The following is a 14,760-nucleotide window of genomic DNA, read 5'->3' on the forward strand; positions in this document are numbered from 1 at the left end:
CAGTCTACCCATCCACAAATCTTCAACAGTGTTTCCTACTTACTCAGGACCGGGCTGGTTCCTATGGGAGGGATGTAAAGAAATAAAAGGCACAGGCCTAACTTTCAAAGAATTATACTTTAGATTGGGGCTGATGCTTGTCACAGCTCCTTTAATTGGAGCTTTCAGAAAAAAAGCAAACATCCCACAACAAATAAACTAATTCTCTCACCTGTGTGGAAGACGAGTCATTTCTTTTTATGGAGCTTTAGGGCCCTCGCAAATGTTGTTTATGCCATAGTCCAAAGTATAGACCCTGTTTTATTGTAACTATTGATAAATGCTACACAAGGGACCTGTTTGGTGAGAGCTGTTCATGACTGCATCATTGTGCTAGAACAGTTCATGGCACACTATAGTTGCATGATAAATACTTGTTGCACGAATAAATGCCAAAAGAACTGCTTTCTGACTCCAGCGTATCTTCTCTCTCCTGAAAAACACCTCCCCTTTTCCTCACTCACCCCTAGAATGGCTAGGGTCATTGTCCACTTAGCTCTTCTCATTTTAACTCTGTGGTGACAGTGAACGGATTTAAAATCCCTGATCCCCTAGGGCACAGGCTTTCACTAAGTATTTTCTGGGTGGATAAATGGACACAGAGGTTACCACATGCTACCTGGCTTCTTGAATGTCTCTCTGTCCTCCAGGAGGGGCAACCTGGTACCCTGAATTAGAAAAATCCAGCAAAACAGGTCCCCTTCTCAATCTTCCTCTTCAAAACTAGCGCTTGTCAGATTGTGTTTCTACTCCCTGAGGACCCGGGGTTGGGAATGAGTCTCATTAATTCCTAGAGGAAGGCTGGCTCAAGGAACAAGCGATGAACCACACTGTTCTGCCCAGTGGGCTCAAGGCTGAGTCTGCAGGGATGACAAAGGTAGGTGTTAAATGCTGCATGTTAATATTTCAGCAGCTCAGGAACCAAGACCAATGGTCCCCTCTGGGCCTCTCAGGAGCTTCTCCAAAATCCAAGATGCAAAAGGAAATTCTAAAATAGCAACACTGTGGAGGATTGAGAAGCATATTAGCTGCCCAGGAAAGGGCCTTAGGGAGGCATGGAAATGTGTGGATTTCTTTTCCTCAAGTGAAGTCTGGAGCACCTGGCCAGGGATAGTAATAATGATGGAAACACTTGGAGGTATAGACACAATGTTCAGCCCCAAAGCCCAGAAGGTGTGCCCGATGCCCCTTTTCCTTCACCTACCACCAGACCACCACAAAATCTATTTTCTTACTTGAAAAATAGTCCATCCACAGCTGTCTGTCACCACTGTCACCATTCTGCTTCAAGCCACGCCCATCTCCCACTGGGATTCTGTCATGCCCTCCTAACTGGCTTCCTGGCTTCCACTCCTGCCAGCTCTGCCATCTCCTCTCTGCAGAGTGGCTGCAGGGAGCCTTTAAAATCTGCATTATCCCCTTGTTGAAACCTTTCAGTGGCTTCCTATAGACTTGGAATAAAAGCTAGTTTCCTTACCACACAAGATTGGTTACAGGCTCCCCTCACTGGCCTCGGATCCTATCACTCTCCCCTTCATTCACCACCTTGCAGCATCCCTGGTTTTCTTCCAGTTCCTCGAACATACTAACCTCATCATTGCCCCAGGGCCTTTGCACTTACAGATTCCCCTGCCTGGACCACTCTGCCCCCATGACCTTCACATGGCTGGCTCTACTGCATCATTTAAACCTCTGCCCAGCTAGCATCCTCAGAGGGGGCTTCTTTTGACCACATTGCATCAGAAACTTAAGACCTTAGTCACTTTTCATGCTCTTACCTGGTTAATTTGATTCGCAGCACTCAGCACTCTAAAATTACCTTGTTTTTTAGTCTCCTTGCTTATTATCTATCTTCTAACCCAGAATTAATCTCCATGAGGGCTGGCACGTGTCTAGTTGGTAGTTGGGGCACTGCAATGCTGACAGCACCTAGGACAGTGTCTGGGACAGAGCTGGCCTCCAGAAATATGTGTTCAGTAAGTGAACAAAAGGACAAATGAATGCATGAACGCAAATATAGTTGCAATGTCTCTTCAGCTTCAGGAAAAACTGTGGTTTCTGTCAGGCAGTAGCCTCTCCATTACTCTGTGGACAAAGATATCAAGGCCAAGAGAAGAAGCTGATTCCTTAACACACACAGTGAGTGCGTGGTGGCATCTGGATAAGAAATCAGGTGTCCTCTTAGATGTTAGAGCAGGCTGTACAACATGCGATTCACAGGACCTACACCCCAAAAGCACTGTGATCAACCCTTTGTGAAGTAAACACTGATGAAACTCGATTATTGGATTTCTTTGTTATTAGTACCTTTTAGAACACTTAAATTCAGTATACTCTTTGTCACTGTATTCCAGTGTTCCCTAATGCTAGCGTGTTGGGTTTTTACTGTAGTTGGCAGAAATATCCCTACTCCCAACATTTTAGGCAGCAGTTATGAGCCTTTCTATTTCTATTTTTTCTCCAGAGTGTGGAGAAGAAGATACAGATACACATTTTGTGAACTTGATACTCAGGTATTCCCTTGGAAATCCTGGAAAAATGCTTTTGCCTGTCTTGCCCTGGGATGTGGCTGCTGCTTTTCTTGTCTTTTGGATTTGGGGGCTTAATGTCATCTTCTGTGTTTCCAATCTGGTGTATCTCAATGCTTTCAAACCCAAGACCCCTTTTGGATAAGCATGGATGTATCAGGTTTCCTTAACCCCTGAAATTCTGACTTGGTGCTACTTTGTCTGCTCTTTGGGTGAGAATTATCGTCGCCTAGAAGATAATTACCTTCTGATTCTTCCGTCAAACAGAAGAGTGTGCAGAGGTTTTTTGTTGTTGTTTTTTTCCCCTTTATTTAGTCTTGGAAAACAATATGAGCTTTTTTCATTCTCCAACTATAAAATTACAATAACGTAACCATTCAGTCATATATTTGGCAATATCTGTAGCATCTCCATAGGCCAAGCACTGTGCTGGACACTGTGAAAACCGTGGAACGAGACAGGTGTTCCTCCCTGCCTTCAAGTAACTTGCAGGCTAGTGGAGAAGACAGGCCACACATCCACACACAAAAAGCCAAGGAGGTAAATATAAGAAGTTAAAATTTATGTCTATATTATGAGAAAAATAAGGGATCTTCTTTGGAAAGACTGGTCAGGGAAGCCTCTTTGAGGAGAGAATATTTAAGCTTAGGCCTGAGGATAGGAAGGAACCAGCCATGCAGACTGGGAGGAAAAAGGGCCCTGGAAAAGTGACCAACACATGCAAAGACGCTCTGCATGGATTATGGCACCTTGCTCCACCTGGGCAAGCACTTGCATGTGCGTATACATACAAACAGTGCACAAATACATACTTCTCCACTAAGAGAAATTCGCCAACCTCCGAGGACCATTTTCCTATCAGATCAGGCCAATGACACCATCTGTTCCTCAGGCCTGTTCCTCATCTGGCCTTGAATGTGCCCAGTGGTCTCAGGACTTCCAGGACCCATCCGCTTCCCTCTGTCACCCTGTCCACCCGCAGGTTTGTCATGTTGAGCCTGGAGTTTGACTACATGTGCCAGTATGACTATGTTGAGGTTCGTGATGGAGACAACCGCGACGGCCAGATCATCAAACGTGTCTGTGGCAACGAGCGGCCAGCTCCTATCCAGAGCACGGGATCCTCACTCCACGTCCTCTTCCATTCTGATGGCTCCAAGAATTTTGATGGCTTCCATGCCATTTTTGAGGAGATCACAGGTAAAGGCCAATGAGACAAATGTGGCATTTTGTGGCTTGCTCCAGACAAATACCTCCTTTCCATGTCCCTTCCTTTCTTCCTCTCAGGCTTATTAAAACCTAGCAGACTGTGTTCTCAGAAACAGCCTACACACTGAGAAAAAAGAATAGCAAGGTATATTTCAGAAAAGCTTACCCAGAACCAGAACTAGGAATTATCTCCCTTATACAAATGCAGTGGCTAAAGGACAGAGACGCTGAATGACTTGTCTGAGGTCACACAGATATATGGGCAGAACCAGGGATTTGTACCCAAGCTGTTCAGCTCTAGAGCTGACACAAGGGGACGTCTCATGGTTGAGAGCATTGGCTTTAGATCTCTGACAGATCAAGCTATGTGACCTTGGGTAAGTTCTTCTACCCCTCTGGGCCTCTGTTTCCTAATGATAGTGATCATTAGGAATTATGATAGTGATAAGGGAGTAATAGTAGATCCTTCTCCATTAAAGAGGCTCTGAGAGACAGAACAAATGGAGAGCTTAACATAGTCTGGTACCTAGTAAGAACTAAACAGCTGCCTAACCCTAGGCATACCCTTACCCTCTGCTTGCCATCTATAAAATAGGTATTAAAAGACTATAATGGTAAATGTCATTGACTTGATGAGTAACTCTAAGCCTGACTGTAATTCTTGCTGTGATCACATTAGGAAGTAGGATTTGACCAAACTGAACAAAATGCTCAATCCTAAGCCATCACCCCACTCTCATTATTCTGAGATCAGATTGCATCAGGTTTTATAAAATAAACACATGCTTGAAGTTTGATTAAAAAAAACTGAATTAAAAAAGAACTTGTAATAGTATTCTGATCATTAAGGTTTCCTTATTTACAGGGTATGACATGAAAGTCTCGGGAAAGAAGGTGGGTGGCTAAATAATCAGTGTTTCTTCAGTCCTGTCTGTTCAGAAAGGCCAGGAGACCCTGCTCTCCTGTCTACCCCTCTTTTAGGATGCTGCCTACAGGAAGTCTCGGCAGGCGCTCTTGCCAGTCTCTGTGCCTGCTCCCTGTGGAGCTGTGCAGGGCCTGGCAGTTCTAAGGCTTTGCTGCTGTGGTGTGATCAGCCTGTGGCTGAATCCTCATCCCTTGGTGACACCCTGCAGGCATAGGCTGAGCAAGGTCCCAAGTGAGAGGCATCTGTGGGGGCTTAGGACAGTCAGCAAACCAGGTAGGGGCAGCAGTGACTGGCCGGTCTGTGACTCTGGGACTGAGGGACGGTCAGGAGAATGTCTTTCTCCTCGGAAATGATCTCCTCAACCTCCCTTGGAGAACTTTGGCAATACTGGCCTGCGTTTTATCAATGCTGTCAAATAATACCACTTCTCATTTTTCAAACATCCCTGTTTGTTCACTTGCCCTCAAGATATTTCCTCTGGGTAAAGTCACCTGTCTGCAACCTGCACATCAAAATCCGTCCTTCACAGTCCCTACTACATTCTTTCTCCTCTCCTAAATCTTTTCTCTTGCTCCAACAAGCTATGACTTTGCCCTTTTTTGAATGTCATTGCCTCTTCTTTCTTCATAATACACTAACTATATACTTCAAGTCATAGTTGTTTTATATTTTCTTCAAGTAGCTTTAATCTGGTAAATAGGATGTCCCGTTCATCTTTGTATTGCTCCCATGCCTTCCACAGAGCAAGTACTCAATACAGATTTGCTGAACTGAGCCAAGGAATTTACTTCTACATTGGGATAAATGAATGTAGGATTGATGGATAACACACAGATGAGTGTTTCTCAAAATCTTTTCTGTAGAAAAATAGTCCCCAGGATGCCTTGTAAAATGCATGCTTTGAGGTCAAATGAGCTTGAAATTCACAATGTATTTTAGGAAACTCACAATGTATATTAGGGCATTGAACTGAGAAGTTCTGCAGTAAGGAAATCTGGTTAATTAGCATTGAAAGTAAGCAACATTTCTCTAACATATTTGAGCTCAGAACCCTCAGTAAAACATATCAACATCTCAAGGGACTAATGATTACAGAATATAAGTTTGGAAATTATTGAATATACCTTCAACAATGTCGTAAAGATTGTCTTCCAGTTGTATTGCCCCTGTAGCCAGGATGCTGAGCTTTTATTTGAAAAAAGATGGTCTTCAGCTACCCAAAGATGTCTCCGTACACTGAAATCCCTATGGGAGAGATACAAGCATGGCTCTGCTTTCATCAGTTTAATATTGTTGTTTGCATTGCCTTGTGGTCTTCAGAATATAGGAGTGTTAAGCATACTTCTGGGGCCCTCAAAAACATCAAATAATATCACCAACATTTGATATTTAATGAGTATCTATTTTAGGCATTTTCAAATAATCATAACATGAATTCAGTAAAGGGAATAAAAAACATTGCAAGAAGGCTTTAATAAGCAATTAAAAGACTTTGGTCAAGACTCTGGGCCTGAAGACATCAACTCAATGCACAGTGGCACTGAGGGATGCCTTTTCTCTTACAGCATGCTCCTCATCCCCTTGTTTCCATGACGGCACGTGCGTCCTTGACAAGGCTGGATCTTACAAGTGTGCCTGCTTGGCAGGCTATACTGGGCAGCGCTGTGAAAATCGTGAGTATGCTTCCTAAGTGGGAGTTAAGGTGTCAGATGGGGCTGGTATGGAAGGATTTTAAGAGCTTGCAGGGCCTACTCTTTCTTGATGTCTAGTCTGGTCTGTCCAAGATGGTGCACAGTGTGGACCTTCCCAGTGAGTGGTTCTCAGAAGGGCAGAACTGCTTCTGAGTCAGGTTGTCTGCAACTTCTTAGGTTTGTCCATTGGCATTTCCAATCTGCAGATACTTGCTGCAAATATCTCTGAGAAAGATACAATGGCCTCCAGTAATATTCAGAGCTCAAAAACACTGAAAACACTGAAAAAAGGTCAACAAACTTTCCTGTGGCTCAGTCTGTATCCCTGTCCATTCTAAGATCTGTATTTTAGATTTATACTCCAGGCACCATTCACAGACTCCAATGTGAGTTATTGCACATCTTGAAGCCCTGCAATGAGGGGGTAGATATTTAGGGGGACCATGAGCTCCAGTTTCTCAGGGATAATCTCAGTCTATACATTTTGCTGAGCAAAATTATTAGTAGCATACTCTTTCATGGGCAAAGTGTCATGAATTGGATGACAAACTATATGGTCATGTTTTAACACATGTCATATATAAGGCCTTGGTTACCAGACCAAAAACAGGTGTCACAGATGGAAGCCATCAGCATGGAATGAGATGTGCATAAGAACAAGAATTTGGGGGAGAGCAAAGGAGGACAGATAGTGTCCTAGGTAGATTTCCCCAAAGCAGATCGTGAGTTGAGAATGTGTACACAAGGGAAGTGTTAAGGACAGGCTCCCTAGAGAAGCTGATAGGGGAGTGGGAAGCTGACCTGGGAAGGGAAGGAGGCCAAGTAGGGGTGCGATTTCAGGCAAAATACCAACCCCAATGTTAACCTGTCATGAGATCTGGAATGTACATTACTCTTTAGAGTAATGTTCTAGCTTTAAGGCAAGGGATCTGGGCTTTCATATCCCCCAGCAATCAGTCACTGGGTACAGACTGCCCTGGGGGACTGGAGGACATAAACCGTGGACACACTTGGCTTTCTATGCATGTGGGCAAAGTGGTTCCAGTAGCTCCTGAGCAGTTCCCTGAAAGAGAGTCACAGATACAGTCCACTGGAAGTAAAATACCATAGGATGGGGAGGGGAAAACGGCCCACAGAAACACTGAAAATAGACCTGAGGGCAGAGCACCAACAGTGTCTACTACAGTCGCTTCTAACTAGCATGCACAGGTGTTCTGTTGGTCATCTAACAGCCTGGTCTGGCAGTATTCTCTAAAATTTGTGTATGTTTTGAATTAATTTTCACTAATGTTTTCTTGCAAACAACGCAGATGGAAACCATGGTTTCAATAGTGGGTCCCTGTGTGTGTCATTGATTTCTACTAAAAGCATCCTTGCCCTGGTTTGGCACAGCTGACTTGAGTGTGACTATGCTAGAGACGTAGAAAATGATGTTCTGCTTTGTGGTTCTTGCCTCATTTGAGCCTGCCATGTTGTGTGCAAGGCAGACCAGAGAAATGTTGCATTCTCTTGGCTTCAAGAATTTGTATGTAGAGCGATTCTAGTTTCTTGACACTGGCAAATCCTGAGCTTCACTCTTTGGATTCAGAGGAGGAAACAAAAAGAGGAAAGGCTTAATTTCTTGACGCATGAACTACACAATCCTTTGATAAAGAAGAGTAGAATTGGAAAGAAGAAAAATATCACCAAATAAAGCCAAAATGCCTTTAAGAAGCTGAGTCAAATTAGGAAAGAAAAATAAATTGGTCCAAAACTTATGATTAAAATATTCATTGGTAGCTTGTGAGTCAAAACAGATTTCTCAGCATTGTTATTCAATCAAGAAAAAAAGAAACATAATGAAAAAAGAATGTAAAATATATCACCATGACCTGATTCATAACTTAATTCACAAACTGTCTCAAATTACTTTAAAACATCAGCATAGATGGGCAGGAAAATTCTCCCTTGCTGGTTTTCAAAATATTGTTCAAAAGCCATAATTCCCTTAGTACCACGTAGTTATAGCAAGGTGAAGGTGTTACCGATGGATATCTGATATGTCATTTACTGGCATTGATATGGGGGGACTAAATGTTTTTTGTTTGTCTGTTTTCTATAAGATCCAGGTTCATTTTTCCTTCTAGGAAATTTGGCACGAGTTTCAACTAACTCACTGGGGGATACATCACAAAAAGTGGCTATGGCAGTTTATGTTATAATTTCTGAGTAAATCTTAGTTAGCAATTTTTCCAGAGCAGTCTATCAGTTAGAAAAGCAAAAAAGAACGAAAAGATTTATTTTCTTGTTTTCCTCATGAGGATACCAACAAATTCAAAAAATTCTGGCAGGAATTATTTTGAAATTAGGAAGAAACCCAAGCATCTGGGATTCCCCAAACTCTTAAGTGCCCAAATTAGACTAGGCTCTTTTTTTTTTTTTTAAATAGCTTTAAAATCAATATTAATGACCAAAATCAATATTAATGAGAATTCTTTCATTTATGCAGTGCCACATCTGATGAGGGGAAACCATTTTATAGGTGCTGCTTTAACGATCTCTTCAAGTCTTTGTGGAAAGGTAGATGCTCAGTTTTGCAGATGAGTGATTTGAAGCAGAGAATGCAAGACACTGGTCCCCATCAAATTCAAAACCAGAGGCCATAATTTCATGTTTCTCATTTAGTTCACAATCTCTCAGACACGACACTTGCTGTATGTTTTGGTGAGACTCCAGATGCTTGACTGATGAACTCTGATTACCATTATGCCCCATTAGCGAGTCCTCTTAAAGGACTTCCCTTCCCAGGTAGAGCTCATCTGTTTCTCTTTTCCAAATAGAATTCTGATGTGCAATCTCTTGATAGAAACTATTCTCTTTATTTTCCTTATGTATGTGTATGTCTGTGAGTGGAGTGGAATAGAAGTAGATTTTCTACTTAATTGCAGAAATATATGTCAAAAAAATCAAATAGTACAGAGGTGTATAGAATAAAAAGAGAACATTGTTTTTTCCTGCCCAATCCTGGTTCCCAGTGGAAGCATTGTAAGAAACTTGGTGGCTATTCTTCTAGACTTTTTTTCCTATGGTATGCAAACCTAAGTGATCTATGTGCCATTATTTTAAACCAGTGGTTCTCAACCAGGGGTGATTTTGCTCTCCATCTCTACCCACAGGGGACATTTGGCAATGTCTGGAAACAGTGTTGGTTGTGATAATTGTAGGAGTGAGGTGGTGTGCTGCTGGCATCTAGTGGGTAGAGGCCAGGGATGCTGCTAAACATCCTATAATGCACAGGGCAGGCCCTACAACAGTTATCTGGCTCAAAGATCAGTAGCGCCAAGGTTGAAAAACCTTGTTTTAAACACAAGTGGATTAAGTATTCATGCAATTTTTCAATTGATTTTCAGTCCCCATGTTACGGATATTTTTTCGAGATCTGTCCATGTTGTTATACTGATTTGAAAAAATGATTGCTGAGTATTCATTGTATGGCTGAATGTATTAATATAATTATATAGTCATCCAAGTCCTTAAGATGGACTTGATATTGCTTTTAATATTTTGCTATTATGAAGAGCACTGCAATGAATATCCTTACATACATTTCTTTGCTCGTACGTAGAAATATTTTTGTAAGATAAATTCTTAGATGCTGAACTGTTCATTCAAAGGGTACACATATTTTGATTTTGAGAGCTACTTTGGTCACTAAAAGGTTTTGGCAATTTAGAAGATGAGCCATTCATTATCAACACCTGTCCTCAAAATAAGACTTGGGACCTGCATTGCAGAAACTAGGATCTATCCGTGTCAAGCTGGAAATGAATTTATTTTCAAAGGAATTCCATTGGTCTGGGGAGAAATTTCTCCTTCAGACTTTTGTGGGACAGGTTAAAGAATGCAAAATAATCAGCTAGATTTGGCCTACTACCAGCGGTCAAGAAGGTGTGAGAGCCCCGATGGGACAGACTTCAAGGTCCACTATCCCGGGCCTCACCTGCCCTAGATTGCTTCCGAAGGAGGAAAAACTTCCCCTGGTGCCTGGGTGACCTCCTCGGAAGCATAACAAGGGGAACAGCCCCCTCCTCTGCCTTGAGGCCAAGCTAGCCTCCTGCCAACACCGTCAGCAACCTCCAGCCTCCCTGGGCCACCGTGTAGGAAACTGGGGCCCCTTCTTCCCTCTGAAGTTTCCTGTTTCTTTGTATGGAACACAACGACAAAATGGGTCCTTGAGTAAATGGTCAGAATCTTGTTTTGAAAAAGTGGAGAGCAAGGGATTCATCGTCCTGCTCTAATTTCCATGTTGCCTTTGTTCCCCCGGCCCAGTTGACGGGCCGGGACTTCCCCCTGCATCCTAATGAAGGACGATGAAACGGGCTAACTCTTGGGGCACAATGCTCACACTGCCGGCTCTGACGCGCCTTGGAGCAAAACAAATCGGCCTCCACCAATTAAAGAAAAATGGTGAATCTGGATTCATTTGGGTTTGGGAGTCTCAGAAAGTTCCCACTGGCCTGTCCCAAGGCCTGGGAAGAAAAGAGCTCAGGCTGAGAGGCACACTTTATGCTTCAGCTTCAAAGGGGAGACCCGCGCTTCTCATCAGAATAAACAATTAGGAACTTTGGGATGTTCATGAAAACATGAAGCCGAACCAGTGAGAATGTACTGAGACCTCTAGTGGGTAAACTATCATCTCTCCCATCAGGGACAGATACATATACTGCAGCCTAGGTGGAATTATTGCAAAGTATTTTGAAATCTCTGAGGATGAGGCATTTAAAAATGGAATTATTTACTTCCTTTTTCACAGTTCTAAGACCTCTCTTATCCTTAATACACAGAAGACATGCATCTTTGTCCATCGTGAGATGGTACACCCCAAGGTGAAGAATCACCTTAGAATCTGTGGCCAGAAAAACCTTGGTTTGACACTGAGTCTTCAATTAACTAGTCAGGTGGTCTTGAGCGAGTCATTTAGCTCCTATGAGCCTCAGTTTCCCCATTTATAATCTCCAGAAAAATAATACCAAATTCCTCTTAGGGTGTTTGTAGGGAGGGGATGAGATGATCCACATAAGGCACTGAGTTGAGTAATAGGAGCCATCCCACTGTTTCTGATTCCACATTACGGCCATTTAAAAGTATGACAGAAAGTAAGGGATTCCCTGGATAAGGGATTAGGGCAACAACACTAGTTTCTACAATCTAGACAATTATGACATAACTTTCTCAAAGTCCCAGGATTTAAGAAAACTCTTCCAAGACTTTCTGAGTTTCCTTTGCAAATCTCCCGAAGCCATTGCTAAACACTAAATATTGCTACCGCTGCACCAACATACAGGCAAGAAAGATCTGGTTTTAAAAGGACAAGTAGGTGCTGCTGGTGTCATTGTTGTAAAGAAATACTGGATCCCAGGAAAAGACACCCACATTAGGCATGTTGAATGCTGAGACTTTGTACCCTGGACAGCCTTGGGAGGGGGCTGTTAGAAATGACAAATAGAGTAATGTTGGGGAGAAACTAGATTCGGACACTCCAGAGCAGGTTGCTCAAAGCATCATGTTATCTGGCCAGCCTCCCTTTTTCTCATGGGGTTTTATTAGTCACTCATTTAGTGTGGTCTGTGTCAGTCCCCTGCTGGTCATTTTGGAGACAAGACTTCAGAGTTAACATTTTGGTATTTTGTTAAAAGGACAGGGAGAAGAAAAAGAAAGAAGCAGTCAAGACTTCAGAGTAACATTTTGGTATTTTGTTAAAGGGGCAGGGAGAAAAACAAAGGAGCACTCTGTCTTGAGAGGGTATGAAGGGCATAGGGCTAATTCCATGGAGAACAGTCCCAAGGAATCCATGGCTATTACCCATATGCTCTTGATAGCCCAGAGCCTTTGCAGACTGGAGGAGCCCAGAAAGACCATTAGCTAGCGGGCCACTGTCTTCTTACACATTACCTGGGTCTCTCCTCTATTCACCCTCCCTAATATGAAATGAATCTGTAATGTCCTCCTTGGTGTATTCAGAGGGATGCCATCCCATTTGGATTTAGATCCAAAAAACAAAAGCTGTCACTGAACATGGTAGAAGCTGCCCTTTTATAGTTACCAAGGTGTATGTATGTGTAGTTATTTTTTTTTTTAATTTTGGTGAAAAGTTTTCTTTTCATTTAGATCAATCCTTGTTAGATGAGCTTGGGTCTACCTAGCCCAAGTGACATCTTAGTATGAACTCTCCTGGGCTCCATGGGCCTTGTGGCCTCTTGACCAAAACACTGCTATGTCTCATGCAGGGCAAGAGGCTTGGGGATTGTGACATAAGGGGTGTATTTTACTACTCAGGAATTATTTCAGCATGGGCAGCATTCTAGCCAAATACCAAGACTAGAGCCAAATACCAAGGTGAGGCCATCTGAACAATGCAGCAAGACTACCTCCAAGAGTTGGGAACAGAGCACCCATCAGTGTTGAAAGGGCCAGACCCACCATTGCTTTGCTAAGGCTTTGCTTGCACCTGTCTGATTCTTGTCAAGGCCCTTTGGCTTTTTCTTTGGCAGATGAGGTCATTGAGACAGGACGTAATGTGGGAGGCAGATTGTATTTGGGTTCTGGGTTAAGAGCTATTTCATTAGAACTGGGATGGACTGTCTACCTACTGAGGGTTGAAAGAGAAGGGTGCAAACAGCAAGAGCACAGCACAATTAACTTCTCTTGGAAACAAGCATCCCTGACATTATGGGATCCAAGACAGACACCAGCCTGTTGGCAATGGTTATAGAGCCCCACTTTTCCTTAAAGGCATCTGCCTTGTGGGACATTTACCACCTGTCCCTCCCCTTGTGGGACATTAACTACATGTCCCTCTTCCTGTGCCAGAAAATGAAAGCTTCCCTTTTGCAAAATGCAAGGTACTCTTGTTGATATACATGTACTAAAGCAATAGTCATTATTCTGTCTATCGTTAATATAGGCCAGGCTCTGGGCTTTATGTGACGTGGTCCATTTATTTGTCTCAATGTTCCCATGTAGTAGATACTTTGATCATTTGCACTTTACAGATTCACCCAGCTAGACATTTTTGAGTGTCTACTAGGTACCAGGCACTGGGGAAATAAGGCAGGGCTATCCAGTATATATTTTCCCTTCCTTTTGACAAAGCTATAAAACAATTCCAATCTTAGCCCTTTCCTAGTCCTTAGAAGAATGTTACATGCCATGCAGTTTCCAGCTACAGCTTCTTCTAGCAAGGTTTTTTGTAATAGTGATGGTGATGATGAAAGTTATTACATGCGTCCAGTATGCCATGAACTGGGTGGGATCTGCTAGGACTCAAATGTGCTTAGCAGCCGAGGACTCTTCTGCGAGGTCATTCTCTTCATCCCCAAGGCTAAACAGAACAGAATTGCCTAGCTCGGGCTATTTTCATAGCAAACATTTCTTATAGTTTGAGAAGTTGGCTATGAATACCACTGGGGAACATTTCCCCCAGTAGTTTAGAGTTATTATCCACCCCCAAGGAGCTGAAGCAGAAATCTTCTGAGATTTGGGGAAACCCCAAGAAAACTGATGTTACCAAGCAGACTGTATTTGGACAGTGAAGTTTCTAACACCTACAAAGGTTACCCATCTACTCTATCAAATGAGAATGTATCAGGTTGATTTTGAAGAAGAAATGAAATGACCAGAACTTTTCAAAAAATTTTGCAAGTTGACCTGTCTCTTAGGCACAGGCAGTTTCAGCTGTCTAATTAAATAGGCCATCCAAACACCGGAAAAGTGGTATCCGAAAGACATAGTGTACCATGCCCAAGGACAATACTGATTAAGATCAAATAGCTAATTGTAAGCCTCAGCCTCTAAATTGCTGCCGGATGAAAAAATAACAGTGTGTGCAATCCAAGCATAATTTCACATAGAGAAAGAATGAGAATTTCTCATTCACACCCCCAGAGGGCTAGAAAACATCAGGGGGGAAGAATTCCATTGGCTGGAAAGGGATAAAAAGAGTTTTCAGTGGGGATTACATCACCAGTTGGTGTCATTATTCCTGGTTGGTGAAGACCTTCCCGGGAGTAAAAAATATTTGGTTTGGTCCAGAGTCACAAAACTCAAATATAAGCTGAACAGGAAAAAGTGAGGAAGAGAAGAGAGGCCATGTGATGGCTGTCTCTAAGAGTTAAGTAGAGTTAAATAGAGTCGTGTTAAGTAGATTTCCAGGATGAACAATGCCCTGATGAGAAAGTTAATGCCTTTTCTAAACAGAACCAAAATTCTGTCACAAGTTGTTTCCTTGATTTTGGTGACAAGTGACAATGGGCGGATGGCAAGAGTATGCTAAGATTTGAGACAAACATCTCTCCATCCCTGGCCCTTACTACCAGTTAGATGACAGTCA

General features: G+C 42.7%; 1 protein-coding gene across 3 annotated transcripts in view; it reads left to right on the forward strand.

Annotated features, from left to right (window-relative positions):
- PAMR1 (peptidase domain containing associated with muscle regeneration 1) overlaps positions 1 to 14,760 on the forward strand; it is a 99,132-nt gene that overhangs the window by 57,463 nt on the left and 26,909 nt on the right. For all 3 annotated transcript variants that reach the window (XM_001114978.4, XM_001114993.5, XM_077963094.1), the window contains exons 5-6: positions 3,550 to 3,767; positions 6,267 to 6,374. In XM_001114978.4, coding sequence (XP_001114978.1) covers positions 3,550 to 3,767; positions 6,267 to 6,374 — 326 coding nt within the window. The remainder of the gene's footprint in view (positions 1 to 3,549; positions 3,768 to 6,266; positions 6,375 to 14,760) is intronic.

This window comes from Macaca mulatta, chromosome 14, assembly GCF_049350105.2.
Source record: "Macaca mulatta isolate MMU2019108-1 chromosome 14, T2T-MMU8v2.0, whole genome shotgun sequence".
NCBI classification, from domain to species: Eukaryota; Metazoa; Chordata; class Mammalia; order Primates; family Cercopithecidae; genus Macaca; species Macaca mulatta.